The 20,279-nt window shown below is 59.8% G+C and overlaps 1 protein-coding gene across 3 annotated transcripts; it reads right to left on the reverse strand.

Moving 5' to 3' along the window:
- Positions 1 to 7,724: 7,724 nt before the first annotated feature.
- Positions 7,725 to 19,988, reverse strand: TACC3 (transforming acidic coiled-coil containing protein 3). 3 transcript variants are annotated; one of them, XM_038533281.1, is made up of 16 exons: positions 19,833 to 19,988; positions 17,956 to 18,118; positions 17,663 to 17,805; positions 15,203 to 16,135; positions 14,382 to 14,457; positions 14,068 to 14,185; positions 12,011 to 12,063; positions 11,617 to 11,720; positions 11,163 to 11,262; positions 10,963 to 11,067; positions 10,228 to 10,304; positions 10,107 to 10,150; positions 9,464 to 9,624; positions 8,346 to 8,452; positions 8,111 to 8,231; positions 7,725 to 7,928 (listed from the first exon to the last, which is right to left on the reverse strand). In XM_038533281.1, the coding sequence occupies exons 2-16, from the start codon at positions 18,115 to 18,117 to the stop codon at positions 7,863 to 7,865; spliced, it is 2,370 nt and encodes a 789-aa protein (XP_038389209.1). In that variant the 5' UTR covers position 18,118; positions 19,833 to 19,988; the 3' UTR covers positions 7,725 to 7,862. The 3 variants fall into 3 exon arrangements, with proteins under 3 accessions (XP_038389209.1, XP_038389210.1, XP_038389208.1); XM_038533282.1 differs by having other exon boundaries at positions 7,733 to 7,928; positions 14,391 to 14,457; XM_038533280.1 differs by lacking the exon at positions 19,833 to 19,988 and adding an exon at positions 19,661 to 19,815 and having other exon boundaries at positions 7,733 to 7,928.
- Between the last annotated feature and the right edge of the window lie 291 nt (positions 19,989 to 20,279).

A 20,279-nucleotide genomic window follows, 5' to 3' on the forward strand; every position in this document is an offset into this window, starting at 1 on the left:
TGTGTCCAGCCACACATCGCCCCACAGCCTGGCCCCAGAACCCTCAGTACAGGGCCGTCCCTGCCACAGAATGGGTGACACAGCCATCCATCCCTGCTGGCCTCTGGCAGTGGGATGGGAGGCTCTCCTCATCAGGAATGAGCCCCGGGGGCTGGCAGTGCACTGTTCACACTGTCGGGGGAGTACCTGGGCATGCGGGCCCTGCTGGGCTGGGGGCAGCCTGCCCGGCCCTGCGGGAGCCACATGCCCCACCTCCTTCGGGGGATCCTTCTCCCAGGGCCTTCCCGGGTCTCCTCCAGGTGTCCCCACTGCCTCCCCGTATCTCCCACAGGCCAGTCCCCACAGGTCACTGTCCTTGCCATCCACCCTCTGACACCCTCTGCGGCTTCTCTGGATATGGGTCCCAAGGCCAGGGTGCTGGCCTCCCCTGCCCATGCACTCCCCCAAGTCCCCGCACTATGGGACTGGCCCTAAGCCTGAAGGCTGCCAAAGGGAGCCCAGGGTAGCTTTTCTGGGGAGGGGCTCCTTTGAGAAGCCCCCAGCCTCCAGTGAGTCAGGGCCTGGCCAATGTCGCAGAACAGGGCTCCATGGTAGGGTGGGCCCCAGCCAGCCTGACCTGTGGGAGGGTGTGGTCTCCCTGCTTATTGTCCCCGCCCCCTCCTGCAGGTGTGGGTCAAGAGCTCAGGTCTTGGAGTCCGGAGCTGGCTTCAGAGCCTGGCCATAAGGAGGATGACAGCTCGGCCTGGGGCCCCAGAGCCCTGGCACCTCTTCTCTTCCTGCTTTGCTAGAGCTAAGTCCCTGTGCAGAATCCTGGCCTGCAAGCCTCCCCCTGGGCTGCTGGGCAGTCAGGCTCAGAGCACCTCCCCCAGGAAGCCAGCCTTGCCCAGCTGTCCCTGGCAGGAGGGAGGGGCACGTGTGGCTGGGCCTGTGGGGCACCTTGGGCCAGACAAGCCTGGGCTCAGGGCAAGGGCACATTCCTGCTTCCTGAGCATGTGGGGAGGGGGTTCCCAGAAGCATCAAGCAGACCTGGCCAGTGGCCCGTGGGAGAGCCCCAGCACTTCCTGCTTGGCGGAGGACTGCCTGCGGGAGCCCAGGAACCCGGGAGCAAAAGAAGAAGTGGAACATGTCAGCAACAACAACCATACTTGCCCGCCTTCTCGGGGCCTGCCCTCTGCCAGGACCTGCATGGCCTCCCCTCCCGGGGATCCTGAGCCGACAAGGGCCGCCCCGGGCATCTAGAGCCCCTGCCCTGCTGCCGCGTGTTGCCGCCTTCTCTGGTGCTGCAGGGCCAGGACTACGGTCCCATCCAGCAGCCTGGCTGTCCTGACTCCCTCAGGGCCCCTGCTTTGGGTTGTCACCGTCCATGTGAGGACATGGGGAGGAGGGGCTCAGGAGCCCCTGGGCTATTCCAGGAAGCAGAGGAGGGCGGAACACCAGGGCAGGGTGGGGAGTGGCTGAGAGGGCTGTGGGACCTCGGGCAAGTCACGTCGCCTGTGGGGTGGGGTGCCGCCCCGGCCCGCCCTGCGGGGTGGGGGGGGAGCAAAGTGAGATCATGCTGCTGGCAGGCGAGCTGGCACCTGGCATGTAGGGTGCACTCCCAGAGGGAAGCGGCAGCAGGGTGGGCACGTCAGGGCGGGCATAGATCCGGCCCATGCCTGCCTGGCCCGGGTGGCCCTGGGGCTGGGTGGGGCCTCGCCAGGGGGACACAGCGACCCCCCAGGCAGCTGAGAGGCTGGGCGGGTCACCCAATGACCAGTCTCTTCTTGGAGAGGGGCCCTCTGCTGGCAGCACCCACTTCCCATCCTGAACCCAGCTCTAGAGCCCCTCCTCCAGGAAGCCCGCTGGTGCTGGGCTGGCCCATAGTGGAGTGCCCCATGAAAAGAAGTGGTGAGCAGGATGGCAGCGTCCCAAGGCCTGGACCTTGTCAGCAGCATGGGGTGACCAGGGCCTGGGCGCCAAGCCCTGCTCTGGAGGCAGCTGCAGGGTCAGCTCCCTTCATCCCTCACAGTGACAGGAGCCCCAGAGCCTGCCCCCCGGCGGTGTGCTGTCATGTCTGTGACTGGGTGCTCAGGAGGGCCCTTCGGAGCCTGAAGTCCCAAGTCCTCCAGGTGCCAGGCTACGGGGTGGGAGGACCACTCACCTGGGAGCCTCCAGCTTTGAGGACCCACCTTCAGTCAATGAGGCCAGGTGAACGGGCAGGAGCCTCAAAGCAGAGGAAGCACACCCACCGAGCTGGGTGATGGAGAGGTTGAGACCACATGGTGTGTCCAGTGCAGATAGGTGGGTGGAGGTGGGAAGGCCTGGTGGATCCCGGCCCTTGGGTTCCCGCCCTGGCTCTGCTCTGTGGGTGAGCTGCCCGAGGGCTGGATGCAGGGACACAGGGACACAGGGCTTGCCTAGCCATGTGTTTCTGATTCTCGAGGCTCCCCAGCATGCTACTTGTGTAAGAGGCGCCCCCCCCCACCTTGGGCCTGCCCAGAGCCCGGGCTCCTCTGGCTGCTTGGTCTGGCACAGGGTGACATACCCGCCAGCCCCAGCCCAACTGAGGGGGATGGTGGGGGGCCACCTTTCAGGTCCAGAGGAGGCTGAGGATCATTGGCACATGACCTCTGTGTAGTACAGAGAGGGTGAGAGCCCTGCCTGGGGTCCTGAGAGCAGGGAACAGAGCCAGGCCAGCCTAGTCTTTGGTCTCCCAGGATAGATGCTGCCCCAGCCATCTGCCCTCTGGGGAGCGCGGGGCCAGTCGGGGATGCGGGTTGCCTATGCTTTGTGGGAATGTCAGGCCTTGCAGAGCACAGGGGCCAGTCCTCCCTTGGGTTGGGGCAGCCTCACCCCTGTCCCTGTCCCATGCTCCCTGCTTCTGCCACGGGAGGGGAGGGAGTATCCCAGCCACCTCTGCCCCGGGAAGCTTAGTGGGAGTGGGTGTGTCTCCATGGCATGTAGGGGGTGGGGCAGAGGAGGCTGGGAAGCAGCAGCTGGACCTTACTGGCTGCAGAGGGTGCCTGGACATCCCTGAGGTGCACTGATGCCCCTACTCCCCCCACACCCCTAGCCCACAGCACACTACCTCTCAGTGTGGTTTGTAGTCACTTGCTCACTCCTTTGCCCTCCGCCAGTAGGTTGGCTTTGCCAGGGCAGGGACTGGACCCATCTGCTCCCGGCTGTCCTCCGAGGCCTGGAAGAGGGCTTGGAACACGTGTTTGTCATGTGTGTGGACAATGCATATGTGCAGTGTCTCAGGGCCTGAGGTCCCACCTCCTCTTGGGGGCTGTCAGGGGTCTGGGTGGCCAGACCCACGGTGGCCAGCCCCTGCCCTACCTCACCCCTAGCACCAACCACTGTTTTCTAGTCAGCCCTGCCGACTGGACTCGCAGTCACCAGGGCCCCTAAGAGGGTCAGGCGTGGCCTCAGCAGCTAGTGCAGGGCAGTCCCGAGGTTGGGGTTGGGGGGTGTCAGGCTCTCCCACAGGCCACAGGGCTGGGACACTGCCTGCGGGTGGGAGGTTCACAGTTTGGCCCCAGGCCCTGTCCTTGGCAGCTCTCCAGGCCCCACCCGGTCAAGGCCCTGCCAGCCTGGCACACCAGGGAAAGACCGCCCTCTGGTGGGACCCCGTGAGCTGGCTGCAAGTCTGGCTCTCTCCCCGTCGGCATACACAGCACCATTGGACACCCAACGGACGGATAGACAGCAGGCCAGGCCAGTGGCCCACAGGCCGCCCACCTCTCTGCAGCCCAGCTCAGGCGCCCCCTCCTCAGGGAAGCTCAGTGTCACATGTCACCCCATTGAGATAAACACAAGCGTGCTCTCCCACAGCCCTGCCTGCCCCATCTCTGCCCCAGCAGAGTGAACACCTGGGTCCCTAGGATCCCAACCCAGGGTAAGCCCAATGTGGGCCCGCGGGGGCTGGGTGCACACAGGACTGGGGCATCCTCTCCCAGTTGGCCAGGACAACCAGGTCAGAGGGTACTGCCTCTGGGCACCTGGCTCCTGTGCTGGGCACAGCCTCCCCTCACTGGGTCATTCCTTCCCTCCCTCCCCCACTCACTCATTTGTACACCCTGTCAGTGCACCCGCTGTCTGCAGGAGGCATGTCCTAGAGCAAGGGGACCTGGGGGTTTCCTGCTGCCCACACGTCTGTCTACCCCTGTATTCACTCTACAGACACCTGGAGCCCAGGGCCAGGTTGGGGGCAGAGGGTTTTCTCTGAAGAGTCTGGCCCACTCCTGAAGTATTATTGTGCCCTGTTGCCTGGCTGGTGATCAGGGGGGCCAGGGTGCAGTGCCTCCCACCCCCAACATTGCTGGACAAAGACTGGGCAGAGAGGGAAGGGGCTGTCCACTCCTCCCACCCCGCCGGTCCCAGCTTGCCCAGAGCCTCAGGGGATGATGCTGGCCCCACCCTGGGAGTTCCTCACCCAGCACCCCTGCTAGACTTTGGGGCAGGCCTGGGTTGGTGCACAGGGGTCTACTGGGTAGAGGGGAGGTGTAGGGGGGAGGATTGGTGCCCCCAACAGCTAAGCAGGGCCCCAGGGTGGAGGCTTGGCAGGAGGCAGCCCAGTCCAGCCCAATGGCACCCCCTGCAGGCTTCCTGGCCCAGCGGCTGCCTCACAGCCTTGGTCAGAGAGCAGGAGGGTCAGAGGAGCCAAGCCGGGCAGTGCAGGGGTCCTGGGAACGGAGGCCTCTAGGAGCAGGGCCGGGGGGCATGTCCCCACATGTGCAGCCCCCACAGGCGTGCTGTCCACCTCATGCACACATCCCGACACATGTGCCCACCTCCTGAGTGCACCCCATCTGGGCTGCATTCTGGCCTCATGCAGCCTCATTGGAAACAGGAGCAGGCTGGGGGCTAGAGAGCAGTCACTGGGACCAAAGTGGTGTGTTGGCTTCCTGGCCTCTGCCTGCCAGGACCTCCCAAGAAGGCATGAGTGACATGAGCCCAGCACACCCAGGGTAGCAGAGGGGCCAGTGAGGGAGCTCAGAGCCCAGGTCACACATGCACACACAGCACGAATGCCCTTTGGTCTTTCCAGACCAAGAAAGGGCCTTCTGGGCACCCACTTGGCCATGCAGAAATCTTCATTCCCTTCTAAGGGGCTAAGGAGAGTGTGGGGTTCCACTGGGGCTGGGGGCAGCTGTGGGTGGAGGCAGCACTTGACTTCAGGGAGAGGCAATGGCGAGGGGGAACAGATGGTGACCTACAGCTGGGGGCCGCAAAGGTGGCCAATCCCCTGCCCATGCCGAGTCCCAGTCCCTCATGACCTACCTAACCTAATCCCCTCCCTAAGCAACCCCTGCCCCATCCTGATACCATCCTGCTAGGGGGTTAGACCTTTGTCACGGGAGTTTGGGGATGCACATTCAGTTCATAAGAGGAGGATTCTCCACAGGCTGGTGGGGGGGTCCAGCACCCTGGGGTGCTCATGTCCCGGGCAGAAGAAAGATGGCTGGCAGCCCCTGGGTGCCCGGCTACGAGGCCTCTGCACCCACCCTGCTGACCCTACTCTCCCCTGCCCCCCACTCCTTTCTGGGGACCTGGAGGCAGACCCTGTGTCCCCAGGCGCCGTGGGTATCGCATGCGGGGAACGCAGGGTGCGGAAGTTGAGCCGCAGCGCCGCATGCCTGGCTTGGCGGTGTTTACCCGGGGAAGACCGGTGCCAGGCCTGCCCGGCCTTGCAGCCCCGAGTCAGCTCAGGCTCCAGTATAAACACCCATTCAGCCGCACAAGGCCCCTTTGTCCCGGAGAGAGGCTCCTGGCCCAGGATGCTGCCCGGCGGCCCGTGTCCTCAGCACGGCCTGCTGCCCCGACTGGCCTTCTCTGGGCAGACTCCTTGGCCTGGCTCAGAGAGGCCCCGGCAGGGGACAGGGCCCCGGCGGCAGCACTCGGTGAGGGGGGGTGGCAGAGAGGCCAGGCAGGCAGGCCTGAGTGAGGAGGTTGCCCCTACAGACCTCTTCGGGGCAGCCCCAACCCTGCAGAGAGGCAAGAGCCCTGCTGCCACGTGGCCACCGTGCTGCCCATGCCAGACGTGCCTGCGGGGCCAATGAGGCTGCCGGGCTGCCCGGTCCTGTCCCCAGGCAGAAGAGGTACTGCCCACAACCTGTGCCCTGCCCGGCCTCTTCTCCCACTGTGGCCTTTGGTCCCTGTGGGCCTCAGTAGGCTCTTGAAGCTCTTCCTCGGTGGGAGTGTGGCAGGGGTTCCTGTGCAGGGGAGGAGTATGGTGGGGCAGGTTCCTGTGTAGGGCGGGTAGGTGGGTCCCAGGGACAGGGGTAGGGCTGACACGAGGGGTGGCGGGCAAGGAAGAGGTTACGACGAGGTTTGGAGTAGGGTGGGAGGGACTGTATGTCAAGAGCAGGAGCCCCAGTCATCCTGGGGAAGAGCTGGTATGATGAGGATGGCCCAGAGCGCTGCTTCAGAGGGGCAGGCCTTGCAGCTGGGCCAGCCTGGGTGGTGCCACGCTTCTTGCCCACACCCCCTTGCCAGCCAGGGCCAGCTGATTGTTCACAAACCCTGCGACACCCAGTTCTGCTCTTAAGGGGATGGCTTCTAGGGTCCACGTGCCCTAACCCTAACCTCTCGCAGGGGAACGGGGGAGCAGACGGGGGCATGGCCAGTGGTACAGAGGAATCACAGAGCTCCGGGTGGAGGAGCCTGTCGGGTTATTGTGGGTGGTCAGCCCGGCCTGCCTGCTGGGAGGCGGCAAGGGGTGGCCTCTGCGTGGGAAGAACACTTAAGTGGAGGCCTCATTTGCAGGGGCCTGGGCAGGGCTAGCAAGGGAGTTCCCGGACACCGGTGCCCCCAGACACACCTGGTTTGGCTTGGTGATGTCAAGGAGGCCACTCTGAGAAGTGGCTTTTGAGCAGAGGTGATGGCTGTAGGGCAGCACCTGCCCGGGCCAGTCCTGGGGGTTCTTGAGTGAGGGAGGTTACGGATGGGAGGTGCCACAAGGGCAGAGATCCTGGGACTGCGGGCAGGAAGGTCATGAGGGCAGAGGATGGGGGACAGGGGAGGCCTGGAGTCGGGGGCCACTCAGTTCCTGCTCCCAGCCTGGCTCTGTCCCAGTACCAGGCACGTCCCCTCAAATGCTCAGAACAAACATGCTCTCCACCTGGGGAGTCCAGGATGCTCTGCTGGCTGGCCCCATAGTCACCTCCCACCCTGGACCTTGTGCCAAGGCCTGCAGCTGGCAGCGCCCCTACTGGGGGTCAGGACGTCAGTGCTGCCCACCCCCGGGTGGCATTGGAATGCTGAGGCCTCCTCACAGGCAATACCGCCCTGGGCTTGGTGTTGGGGCCCCTGCTCCCTCTTGCTGGCCGTTCGTCCTCAGGTCTGGGCACGAGCCTCTCCTTACCTACGTCCAGGGGTGTGTTTTCTCCCCTGTGCCCTCTGCCTGCTTGAGGACAGCGCTAGCACCCCAGCACCACCTGGGGACAGGTATCCATCTGGCTGCATCCAGGGGCCATGCTGTGAGGGCATGGCCAGAAGGCCAGCCTGCTGTGGGAGGTATGGGCAGGACCCACACTCGTGGGGGTGGGCAGCACTGACGTCCCAGCCACCAGCATGGGGGCGCTACTGGTTCCCCGTGGGGACTGCGTGGTGGTGTGAAGTCAAGGGCAGGGCTGGCACTCACAGGCAACCGCAAGGTGCACAGGTCACAGCAGCAGGGGTCGAGTCACCCTCTGGCCAAAGCCAGAAACCAGTACTATAGTCAAAACCAAGCAACCTAAACATGCGAACCTAAGGGAAACTTTATTTACTCTTCTTAAAGTAGTCTAGTTTAAAAACCAGAGGTTAAGTGAGAGGAAAGAACACAAAACCTTCCCCAGACAGACAGACAGATATACAGAAAGGGGGGGAGGGGCTTCAGGTCAGATCTTCTCCATCTTGGAAATGAGGTCATCACAGATTCGGGTTAATTCTTCATTTTCCTTAGTCTGAAAGAAAAAAGTCAAAATCTTCAAGAAAACAAACTGGGATTTAAGTCACCCCTTTATCCGCCGTGGGGCTGAGCCCAAGATGAGAGCCGAGTGCCCTGAGTCCCTGCTTCTGGGTACCGGCCAACAGCCTCTGCTCCAGGTCCCTGCCACCCCCAGGTGCTGTGGGTCCATGAACCCACCTTCTGCTCTACTGTCTTCTCCAGTGACTGGATGCGCATCTGCTCCTTCCTCAGGCTGGCCTGGAAGGCCAGGGCCTCCGCTTGGGCCTTGCTGCGCACCTGGGCGATCTCCTCACTGGCCCTGGAGACACAGAGGACAAGGCTGAGAGGTCAGCACAGGAGCTCCCTCCCCAGACTTGCTGGACATTTCTCCGCCCACTTCCAGCCCCGCTGGGGCTCTCCCAGCTGCACTCACAGCTTGAGCTTCTCTTCTGCATGGGCCTTCAGGGCCTGGTACCGCTGGCCCTCCTTCTCAATCCTCACTATGTAATCCTCGACACACTTCTTCAGAGATTCTTCATTCTTTGAAGAATGAGTGAACATGAACCGCCAGCAGGGCACCACTGTCAGAGCCCCCCCAGGCCTGGCTTTGGTCAGGTGTGGACGGGCCCAACGAGTAAGGCCACAAGGATGTTGCTGGTGCCCCCAGTGTGTGGCTCAGGATGGACCCAGCCCCTCACAGCTGCCACCGCTGTCTACAGCTCCCCCCATCCCCTCAACCTGCCAGTCACGCAGCACCCAGGCCTCAGGCGGGCATCGCTGGCCACAGGAGGGAAGATGTAGACAGGGACTGGGGCTGTCCCGAGGGCCACGTAACCACAGCCCCACAGCAGTCGGAGCTCTGGCTTCAGGCCATGACAAAGCAACAGCTGAGAGGCACAGGTGGAGGGAGGTTGTAGGCAGGGGGAAGGCTGGAGGCAGAGGCCCTAATGTCCTTCATGGCAACAGGGACCTGTCAGTTCTGCCCGTTGCTTCCCTCCATCCAACACATCAGGCAGCACCTTCTGGCTCCCCCACCACCCCACAGGCCCCTCCAGCAACTACACAGTCACTGCAAGCCACACATGTGCCTCCCTATGTCCTCTGGGTAGAGACTAGCTCCTTTAGGCGCCCTCCCCTCCCAGAGGAAGAAATGGTCAGCCGCAGGGGAGCCCTGGTCCTGCTGTGTCCCCAGAACGCATCCACCTGTGCCAGGTCACCCCATGTGTGGCCCGACTCCTGCGGGTGCATGTGGCGGGACCACTGAGGTGTGTGTGGCCCAGGCCTTCCTCCAGAAGGCACCTGCTCGGCCTGCTGTGGCTCCATCTCCAGTCCAGGCCCCACAGCTCGTGCTGCGCGCCCCTTGATGGATAGGAACCTCCCCCGACCCTGGGCACAGCCAAGTGCCAAGCTGCGTGGTCTTCCTGGAGAGAGAGCAGCCTGCAGCCCCCACCAAGGTGAGGACACAAGGCAGGCTGGCTTGGGGGCCAAGCCCTCCCCTCCTCTGGGACCCTCTGCTGGACGACGGGCACAGGCCCACCCAGCGCCACCTACCGTGTGATACCCCTCGATCACTTCCTTCTGTTTCTCAAACCGCTTGAAGAGGTCAGAGAAAGACTTTTCCATGGAGCTCAGGTCTGCAGCCAACTGGTCTTTTTCCTTTAGAATCTTCTGGATCTCAGCTTTTGCTAGTTCCTTCTGTTTCTGAGCCTCCTCTTGAAGGGAAGAGAAACACATTCTTGGGATTAGAGGAGCACCCTATGTGCTTGTGCCACAGACTATGGCAAACTGGACGCAGGGGATGCATGGTGGTGGAGGAGAGCCGGTCCCACTAAGGGCCGGGTGACAGGGCCCCTCTCCAACGTGGCCTTCTAGAGCAGAGCCTGGGGGACAGGGGCACGAGAGCCCAGAAACAGCCATTGCCTCAATGCCAGCCCTTGGGGTGGGGGGGGATCATAGGAACTTGGGGCGGCTCTGGAGTGGGTCCCCAGGCCAGGGGCCCCCCAGAGCTTGAGGCTTCGCCCAAGGTGAGGTACTCACGCTCAGCCTGCCTGACACATCCACAGCTGGACACCATGGGTACCGACCCACTGAGGCCCCAGATGCCCACCCAGCACCACCCGCTCTCCTGACTGCCAGATGCTCCCTCACTGGCCTCGACTGCTCTGCCAGAGGCGCCCAGGCCAGCAGCACTCACCCATTGCCTGATACACGATCCCCTCAAACCCGTCCATTATCTTCCTGTGGGAAGAACAGACGTGCTAGTGACCCCGTGCAGCAGGTGGACCCAAGCCACCCAAGCCCACCACGGCCCTTACCCCATTTCCAGATTCTTCGCATGGAGTGTGTCACACCTGCTCCTCAGCAAGGAGTTCTCTTCTCTCATGGCTTCCACCTGCACAAACCACACGTCACATGGACATTGGGTACCACCTTGTGCCCAGGGTCTCTGGGGCAACGTGTCAGAGTTGAGGGGCTGGCTGTGAGGAGCCTGGGGAAGGCTGAGGACCTGGTGCCTCACTGGAGGTACTGGGGCCAGCTAGTGCCCAGGGAGAGCACATCTGTGTGGGTGGATGGGGGACATCCTCAGCCATAGGCAAGGCTGGAAGAGCCACCTGCAGAGGGGAAGGGGCCTGACGCCGTGAGCTCCTGGTTAGCTCTGAGCGGGACAGTGGCCATGGGGCACCAAGAGCAGGGCAGGACTCAGCTGCTGGCAGAGGCGGCCTGGATGTGTCTGGTCAGGGGCATATCCCAGCCTGGGTCCCAGGAGGGGCCAGGCCAAACACCATCCCGGGGACAGCGGGGCAGCAAGGGGATATGGGGGTGCAAGGCCCAGCAGTCCTGCTTTACCACCCCAAGGTGGCCGGAGCAGTGCCCTTGGAGGATGCCTGTGACCCTCAGCGTGTAAACAGACAGAAGTACAGGAGTTCCAGGTCCTTGGGCTGGGGAACCTGTAAGTGGACATGTCCAGTTCTCCCTGCAGCCACCCAAGGAAAGCTGGTGCTCAGAGCTGTTGGCCTCAGCAGCCCGTGGACGCCATGCCTTGCCCTCACCGCTGCATCCATGTCCTTCTGGGTGTACTGCAGCACATCCACGATGGAGCCCAAGGGCAGCAGCGGGCCTCCAGGCCCGAAGACACAGGGAGGCGGATCCAGCACCTGTGGGGGTGACAAGCTCTCAGAGGGCTCCCAGAGCAGCACGGTGAGCTACCCCTCAGCCCCTTTCACCAGAGGCATCTCTTTGTATCACTTACGGGAGCATCTGGGGCTCCTAGGAAATCCAACTCCACTAGCTTCGCCTCGGTTGGGCTGCCTGAGGGAGGTGCGGCCATGTCCTGTGTGCTGTCCTGTGTGCTGAGACCCAAAATAGAAGGTCAGCGTACCCGGCTTCCCCAAAGGCCAAGGAAGAAAGGTCTTTGGGTCCTGGGCCCCACAGCCTCTGTCACAATGGCCTGACGCTGCCTAAGGCTCTGTTGCTGCAGCACAGGCCACCGCAGACCGTGAAGGAGAGGGGGTGCCCGTGTGCTCACGGAGCCTCACTCACAAGGCAGGGGCTGCAGCTGACCACAATCACTCCCGGGTACCTAAGAGGCTCCAGGGGATGCTGCTACAGTCTACCTTCCTGAGCTGGAATTGGCATGTCCCCACTTAGTCTAGAAATACTGACCAATGGCCATCCTGAAGCCCCATGACTGGGGGGAGGAGTACCTGTTGGTCTCCGGTGCCACAGGCACTGGTCTCCGAGGGCTGTCCTTCAGGAGCGGGTCAAACTTGAGGTACAAGGACTGTTTCCTCAGGGCTGACTCCTTGAACTGAAGGGACAGGCAAGTCACTGTCACCTGAGGAGGCCTTCCTCAGCATAGGACAGTGTGCACTCGAGTTTACCTTGGCATGGGAGCTTGAGATGGGCATTGGAAGCTGTGAGTGTGGCTTGGGAAGGGCCCTGGGTGGGAGGTTCCCAGGGAGGTGTGGACACCACAGTGGGGCAGTAGGGCCATCGTGATCTTAAGAGGTGTGATGGTGGCTCAGGGCTGTTCTAGAAAGAGCTCCCTCCTGAGAAGCATACTCAGGAAGAGATCACCACGAAGGTGCAGGTACTCACCAAGGAACTCCCGAACTGTTCCAGGTAGTCCACCTCAGCTCCCGTGCCTAGGACTGAGAGGCATAGGGTCAGGGCAGCCGTTACTGGCCCATGTGGGCGGGTCCTGCTGCTCAGGCACAGCAAACAGTAGCCCAGTGCTTCCCGCCCTGCAGCACTGAGGCTAGGACAATCCCTTTCCCTGCCTAGCCTGGACCTGCAGCCAACAATTCTGTGCTTTGTAGCGGGGTTTCTGGTCTCACGCTAATGACTCCTGGGGCCAGGGCACTTTGTGGGGTTGTCTTGTGTCCTGCAGGAGCTGAACAGCTTCGCTCCAGGCATGATGACCAAGTGTCCCCAGGACCAAACTGCCGTGGTTAAGAACTACTGTTTAACTGATTGATTGATTGATTAATTAATTAATTCATGAGAGACACACACACACACAAAGAGGCAGAGACACAGGCAGAGGGAGAAGCAGGCTCCATGCAGGGAGCCTGATGCGGGACTCGATCCCAGGTCCCCAGGATCACACCCTGGGCTGAAGGCGGTGCTAAACCGCTGAGCCACCCGGGCTGCCCAAGAGCTACCGTTTAGAACTACCCTAGAGAGTCCCTCGATTCCTGGTAACTTATATATATACACACACACACACACACACACACACACACACATATATACATGTTTAAAAAAAATCTAAGGGTGGCTAACATCATCTATGAAAATTAACTCAAAATCAAATGTAAATGTTACAATTGTAATGTTTTTAGAAAATGTAAGGGTAAATCCTTACGGTATTGACTTCACACCAAAAACACAAAGAAAAAAAACAAAAAAAGAGATAAACGGGACTTCAGGTTAACGTCTGTGCCTCAAAGGACACCATCGGGAGGGAGGAAGCCCACAGGATGGTAGACGGTTCCCTCCATGTCACACGTCTGGTAAGAAGTCCCCACCTATGATAGATCCAAAGGCCCTGACGACTCAACAATAAAAACGCAACAGTGGAACAGCAGGGGAAGGACCAGAGCAAACACTCTGCAGAAGGTCTGAAAGGCACAGGAAAGAGGCTCGTCACCAGGAAGATGCAGGTCAAAACACGCGGAGGTGCACCTGGCCCCCTGCACTCCCACCCTGGATGGCTGGAATCGGGTCACAGTGGCCCCGGGGGCGACAAGGCCTAGAGAAATTGGGACCCTCAAACACTGGTGCCCTGAGATCCTTATGTGCTGCAGCCACTTTAGAAAGCACCCTGGTGGTTCCTCAGTTTCACCCAGAGTTACTGCATGACCCAGATCACTTTCTAGGTTTATGCCCAAGACAACAGAACCCTCACAGACACATGAACACATGTATGTGAGAGCTCACAGCAGCCTTCAAATCGTCAAAAAGGACAAACAACCCCGACGCCCATCAACGGGTGGACTGATGTGCCAACTATGGCCCATCTGCGCGGTGCCGCGCTACCCGCCAGGAAAGGAAATGCTGATGTTGTGGTACAAGGTGTAGGACTCTAGAAAACCTGATGCGCAGGAAGACAAACCAGACATGGGACTCACAGGACTCCGGGGTCTCCGTGGCTTCTGTGCCACAGTGGTGAGAGCCCTGGGATCATTCCTCCACAGACCAACCCTGCATTCCATTTCCACTCTTCTCTAGGTGTGCAGGTTAAATAGGGAGCCCATCATGTTGCCTTACGGCTCTTGAGGCAGTTCAATTCCAGATTCCCCCTGGAACCACCTCAGGGCCTGCTGCGTCAGAGAGGTCAGAGGTGCTTGTGCCCCATCTAGGCTCCCCTCCAAAAGCATTTCCCCCAGAACTGGCAAGGCCCCACCCATGAATATGCAGTGCAGAGCCACATCCCCACCCCCAGCCCGCTTTCCTGAGCCCAATTTCTGGCCCCAGGACACCTTCACATTAGGGCTACATCCTGAGAGCATCCGTCTCCTGAGAAACCAGTGACCTCTGGGCGCCTTGCTTCAAGTCACAGCACGGAGTCTCCAGAAAAACACCTCTAAACACCAGTGCTTGGAGCAGTGTCCCGGTGGTGGGGACAGACAAGTGACCTGGGGACAACATACCCTCAGTGGGGTCTCGGAAGCACTCCTCCTTGGGGTCTGAGGCTGGCTCCGGGTCCTGTGGAGGACCTCCCAGGCTGCCTGCTGGAGCGGATGCCCCTGCGCGCTCTGCTGCTCCCTCCTGCAGGAAGGCCGGCTCAATTTGGGCAGCTTGGGCACCAGAGGTCCCGTGTGGGACCCGTGTCTCCCCCAGTCTTGGTGGGATAGGGGTGTGTAGGAGGCTCTGGGTGCTGCTCTGCGTCCCACCCCATCTCCACCAGCCTCCCTCTGCCCAAGGACCCACACAACGGAGGCATGGGCTGTGCTCGTGGCCCTACCTCACCCACCGTGCCTGGGGTCCCTGCCGCCGTCTGCACCTCATGTGCGTCCTCTGCCGAGGCTGTAGGCACCTGCCTGAAGAGATGGGGTCAGCAGGGCCTGTGCCCTAGCCTGGAGCTGCCTCATGAAGACTCGCCTGAGTGGCAGGGCCACCCCTCCCTACCTCAACTGCCCAAGAATCCTGTGCTCATGGGACTCGGCCAGGAGCTCCCAGGCTGAGTCTGCTCTGGGAGCCATCCCCAAAGCTTCACTGGTCCTGTTTCATTAGGACATTGGCAAACATGCTTGGGGGAGGGTCACCAGTTACCAGGGCCAGAATCCTCCCTAGCCGGACTGCTAGCCCCAACATGTACCTGCAGCTTGTTGGTGGGACAAGTGGCTGGGCACTGGCTAAGCTCCTCTTGGGACCCAGCACTCAGTGGCCACTAAGCAGCCATCCCCAGAGAGCACCATGAGAGGGCCAGAGCACCCCAGAAAGCATGGAGAGCCGCTCCACTGGCTCTCGGACTACAGACAGAATTCGCTAGAGAGCTTTCTAAATTTCCAGTTTTTTTTTTATAGACAATGCCCTTAGCAAGCATGTGGATAGCCCCACCCCTGTGGAGGGAACGGAACGGGGCTCCGCCATGGATGCTCCTCCACGATCTACAGTGGCTGTGAGCACCCTCCCCGGTCTTGGGATCCAGGACCAGCATGCCTCTGCAGCCTATGTGTGCCCCAAGACCCCTTCTCGGGGGCATGTATGTGCATCTCTGGTCTGTGGTCCTCTAGCGTGCACACTACCAAGCAGCTAGCTACTCCCCCACCACCAAGTACTCACTGGCTCAGAGGGGAGTACCCTGTGGCCTCGGGACCAGCATGCAACTTCTTGGCCATAGGTCCAGCTGGCCTGCTCTGGGGGCTTTCTGGGGGCTGGGCCTCTCTTCCACCTTCAAACGGGTTAAAGTCTGGGTCATCCAGCTTGTTCCAGTCCAGGTTGTAAGACCCCCGGAGAAGAGGAATGGGCTCCTCATCCGCCTCCTTGGGTGCATTTTCCTGTCTGGCCTCTGATACCCCGGAAGGAGGTTTAAGGCTGGGTCTCTCCCCCAGTTCCCTTTTGCTGGTGGCATTGTCAGAGAAATCAAATTCTAGCCTTATAGGTCTGTTGCTCCACGAGCTGACCCTTTGGTCATCAGCTTCTTCCTTCTGAGGACTTGGGGATGGGGCCCCTCTAGCCTTCAGAGGGCTGGCCAGGATGGTGTTCCTAGGACCAAAGGGGTCCTCAGGGCTGGCTGGGGCCTTGCCAGGCAGGTCTGCGAAGGGTCCTTCTGCACATGCTTCTGTAGGCTGAGTGCCAGGTGGCCAAGTAGCCCCGGATGAGGATGCAGGGACCTGGTTTGAATTTTCTCTGGCAGCTCTGTGAGGGTCTTCTGTTCTGTCTTGGGGAGCCATCTGGGAAGAGTCTTCTAGGATTTCAGAGGTGGATATAATACTTTTCTCTAAGAAATAAGAACGAACACTTTCCTCCAAGGCTTGCTCAGGGCTCACAGACGTTTGTCCTAGAGAAGCCACTTGATTTTCAAGACTTTCTGGCATCTGGGGAGAGCTTGAGGGATCCAGGCTGGCCAGGTGAGTGGAGGTGGGCCCACTGGAATGCCGCCTATCTTCAGAGACTGCTCTCACATCCCCAGGAGGGGGGTTGGCATTGGTCATCATTGGTTTCTGGAGAATTCCATTGGTCATTTTGAGGTCAACCTCCTTTGTAAGCTGTTGACTTTTTAGAAACAAATTTAGTTAATATTAAGGAACCTATTAGCTTTTTAATTATAATTCAGTCCACGAGAACACGTTAGTTACAAACAGGAAAGAGGAATGTTCAATCAACACTCTTTTTAGGATTAACTTTAGCAAGTATGTGCTCATAAATCAAAGCTGGTGGGCCAACTAGATCACACAAGTTTTGTTTGTTCGTTTTAAAGTTTACTTATCAGGTAGAGAAAGACAAGGAGAACAAGTGATCACAAGCAGGGGGAGGTGCAGAAGGTAAGGGAGAAGCTGACTCTGTTGAGCTAGGAGCCCAATGCAAGGCTCGATCCCAGCACCCTGGGATCATGGCCTGAGTTGAAGGCAGAAGATTCACCAGTTGAGACCCCAAACACCCCTAAATCACACAGATTCCTAAGAGATATAGTACAGATGTGACAAATAATTAATCAGTTAAGGTTTTCTGTGCTAGCTGATTTCCCCCTTTCAGGTAAGGGCCACTAGCTACACAGTCAGGAACAGGGCACAAGAAGGTCAAGATTTTCACCAAAGAGAAAGGCAAGATCGAGAGCTCTGCCTTCTGACAGAGCAGGGTTTGACACTGAGAACACCCAAGGCTGGCTTGCAAGTAGAAAGGAGTCCCTATTGGGTGTGAATAAAGAACCATAACCACAGAGCATCCTTCCTTGGAGTTGTGATCAGACATTTCATGAAATTAGAGAAACAAAACCCAGGCCAATCTGCTGGCAAAGGCACAGTAAAGGAGTGGAACATAAACTTATTTGGGGCACTTGGTGGCTCAGTCTGATTTGAGTTCATCTCAAAAGTTGAGTGTTTAACTCTTGAATTCAGCTCAGGCCGTGATCTTAGGGTATGAGGTGATCTCAGGGTGTGAGGTTGAGGTTCTCTCTCCTTCTCACTCTTCCCCTCCCCACTCCTGCTCTCTTTTAAAATATATAAAGACCTTAAAAAAAAAAAAAACCCAACAAAAAACCCCTTAAACTTTGTTCTGTATTTTTCGTCATTTGCTTTTCTACTAACAAATGACCTCTAATGCAAGCGAGCCAGGCAACACACTGCACGAGCTCAGAGCAGAAACTAGGAGGAACTCAACCAGATGTGACTGAGGACAAAACAATTTTCCTGCCACATCCCCTGGAGGGGTTACAAATTGCAGCACATCAGGGAAACCTGGGTGGCTCAGTGGTTGAGCATCTGCCTTGGGCTCAGGTCATGATCCCTCTGCCTACATCTCTACGTCTCATAAATAAATAAGATCTTTATTTTATTTTTCAAAGATTTTATTTATTTATGCTTGAGAGACACACAGAGAGAGGCAGAAACACAGGCAGAGAGAGAAGCAGGCTCCATGCAGGAAGCCCGATGTGGGACTTCGATCCTGGGACTCAGGGATCATGCTCTGAGCCAAAGGCAGATGCTCAACCGCTGAGCCACCCAGGTGTCCCTAAATAAGATCTTTAAAACAACCAACCAAACCAAACAAACTGCAATACATCAAGCAGCATCAGCAACTTACTTCTCTTTCTGGATCCGGTTTTGAGGAGAGTTTTCTAACCCAAAAGCATCCTCCAGAGCAAAAGGAGCCTCGAGCTTGCTGCTCATGCCAGGACTTAATATCCGATGTGTCTGTGGGTCCCGAAGAGGAGTCTGAAAAGTCACCTGTTGGGAGAAGAGACCTGTTCAATAATTCAAGTCTTGAGCAACTCTGCCGGCAGTGCCCTGCCCACTTCCCTAAGTCCCCAGGAAAGCAAGTCCCAGGGTGATCGAAGGCGTGACACACAGTAGTTAACAGGGGCAAAACATGCTTACTTTCATAGCTTTGACTACGCTCTTGGGTGGCACATTTTCTTTTTGTGACAGACGAAGAACAGATAGTCTTCCAGTAAGTTCCGGTGGTGAAAACAGGAACTCATGGTTTTCTGTACTTTTGTCACCAGTGACGTTTTCATCGTTGCAGATCTGCAGACTCATTCTGGAAAAGCAGACACTTTGCGTCAGTGGGAGGGCTGTGCAGTTTGGATGAATGGCCAGTGCAAGAAGCTGGCCTCACATGGGAGATGTCCCCTTCCTGCACAGGTGGGTCCCATCTCAGGCAGCATGTCCTGGGCCAGACAGTCCTTGTCCTATTTTAGGGCAGCTGTCACTTCTCAAGAAAAGAGGTTTAAGGGCCCTCAGGCCGTAAAGGGAGGAAGAAGAATCAGGTCCTGAAAACCACTGGGGTTTAGTGGTGAAGGTCAGGAGACAGGGGTGCTGGGCTGTTGGAAAGCCTGGGTCTCCCCTCAGGCCTTTGCTTAAGGAACAGGCCACAGCACAGCTCCAGCAGGCTGCTAAGTCAGCTGAGCGCAAGAAACAGAAGAGTGCTGTGGCTTGCTCTCCCATCACAGGCTGGGAAACAGAGAGCACCCTGGGGGCTCATGAGGGCCCAGCCCCAGAGAAAGAGCTGGACAAGGCACCAACCAGCAAAATGCAGCATGACTTGATGGGGACTACACTGAGACCTGGAGTCTAGAAACATGCACCAGTGACCTACACAGAGGCCCAGAATGTTCTAGAACAGCCCCCACTCCTCCTTCCCCAAGGTCCTCATGATGGTCACGTCATCAGTGTGACACTCCCAAGCCAGGAGTCACCAGAGGACCCATCTGTGGGAGTATCACAGGTGTTTCTGGTGTTGGGGATGCTGGAGACTGCAGCTTGAGGAGCCAGGCCAGGGCAGCTGGGGCAGAGGAAGGAGGCTGGCCTGGAAAGAGGTGAGTCAGGGTAACAAGATGCCCTGGCAGGAATGTGGAGGCCAGGGAAAGGGAGGAGGGAAGTAGGGGGTCCTAGGCTTCTGCAGCCAGCCAGGGGTGCAGTTGTCGGCCCTGGCTGGCCAGCAGGCCTCTAAGGATGTGGAAGCTGGAGTGAAACACAACTCAAGGGGAATTCTTTTTTGGTGTGACCTGGGTAAAGCAGAAAGGAGCTGGATGGCTGTGGGATACGTGAGGAAGGGGGTAAACAGCCCCCGCGGTGCCTGGGTTCGACCTCCACCCACAGCGGGGAGACGGCTCCGGAGCAGAGGCGGCCAGGCCAGGCAGCCCCGGAGCACAGGAGGTGGGTGCAGGAGCCGCCCCAGCAGGTGGGGAGGATCGGTAGCACCGGGAGGGCTGGGCAGCTGCAGTCAGGGAGGCTCGCAGGTGCAGCGTGGAGGGAATAGTAGGAAGCTGCCCCCAAAGGCTGCGGATTGGGGTCCAGTGGTGGGACCCCTGGACACTGCGCAGCCGGCCTGAGGGTGGGCGCTGCACGTGTGCAAGGCTCGGAAGCGAGTGGTGCTGGAGGCTGGACAGGTTCAGGAGGTGACGAGGAGGGGGCGGCCAGCGGACTGGCCGGAGAAACCCTGACACACGGGCCCCCTGGACCGCCACAACGCAGCCCACCGGGCGGCTGGGCGGCTCCGCAACCGGGCTACTCGGGACCTCGGGGAGGAGGAATCCCCGGACGGGCGGCCGCTGGGGCTGGTGCGGCGCGGCCAGCGCACCTCAGGGCCACGGGAGGAGCGCGGAGAGCGGGGAGGAATGTCGGTCAAGGGTAGACGCCGCCCTGATGCCGCGGGGGCCGGGGGCTGGGGGAGGAAAGTGGATGGAGCCCCGAGCCCGGGACCCCGGGACCCCGGGACTCCGGGACTCCGGGACCCCGCCGCCGCCGCCTACCTGCCGGCGGCCACGCGAAGCCCAGGGAGCGGGAGGCGCCGAGTCCGGGAGACCGTCCGCCCGCCGCGGATTCAAATACCGACGGTTGGCGCCCGCGGCCAATCAGCGCGCGACCGGGGGCGGGACGCATGGAAGCCGCGGCCACGCCCACGTCCCGCTTCCGGGGTAGGGGCCCGCGGGGCGTGACGCGCGCCGGAAGCCATCGGTAGGGAGGGACGGCCGGCGGGCGGGCGGAGGCTGCTGGGCTGTCGGACTCGGCTGCACGCCCAGAGGTCAGGGCCTGACAGCCTTTGCCCCGGTCTTAGTTTCCCCAGGTGTAAAATGGGACCAGCTGTAGAACCGCCCCCAACGCGGGTCGTGAGATGGAGCCAAACCCTCGCGAGGACCGTCGCGGTCTCACCACGTCGGGCTGTGTGCTGGGCGTGGCGACTCCATTTCCCAGGGTGC

The sequence above is a fragment of the Canis lupus genome, chromosome 3, assembly GCF_011100685.1.
Source record: "Canis lupus familiaris isolate Mischka breed German Shepherd chromosome 3, alternate assembly UU_Cfam_GSD_1.0, whole genome shotgun sequence".
Taxonomy (NCBI): Eukaryota; Metazoa; Chordata; class Mammalia; order Carnivora; family Canidae; genus Canis; species Canis lupus.

Coding starts and splice junctions, on each gene's coding strand:
- TACC3 (XM_038533281.1), bottom strand. CDS start 18,117: ATGAGTCTGCAGATCTGCAACGATGAAAACGTCACTGGTGACAAAAGT. Junction 11,721..12,010: donor AACAGTTCGGGAGTTCCTTG/GTGAGTACCTGC, acceptor CTGTCCCTTCAG/TTCAAGGAGTCAGCCCTGAG. Junction 7,929..8,110: donor AGAAGACAGTAGAGCAGAAG/GTGGGTTCATGG, acceptor TTTTTCTTTCAG/ACTAAGGAAAATGAAGAATT.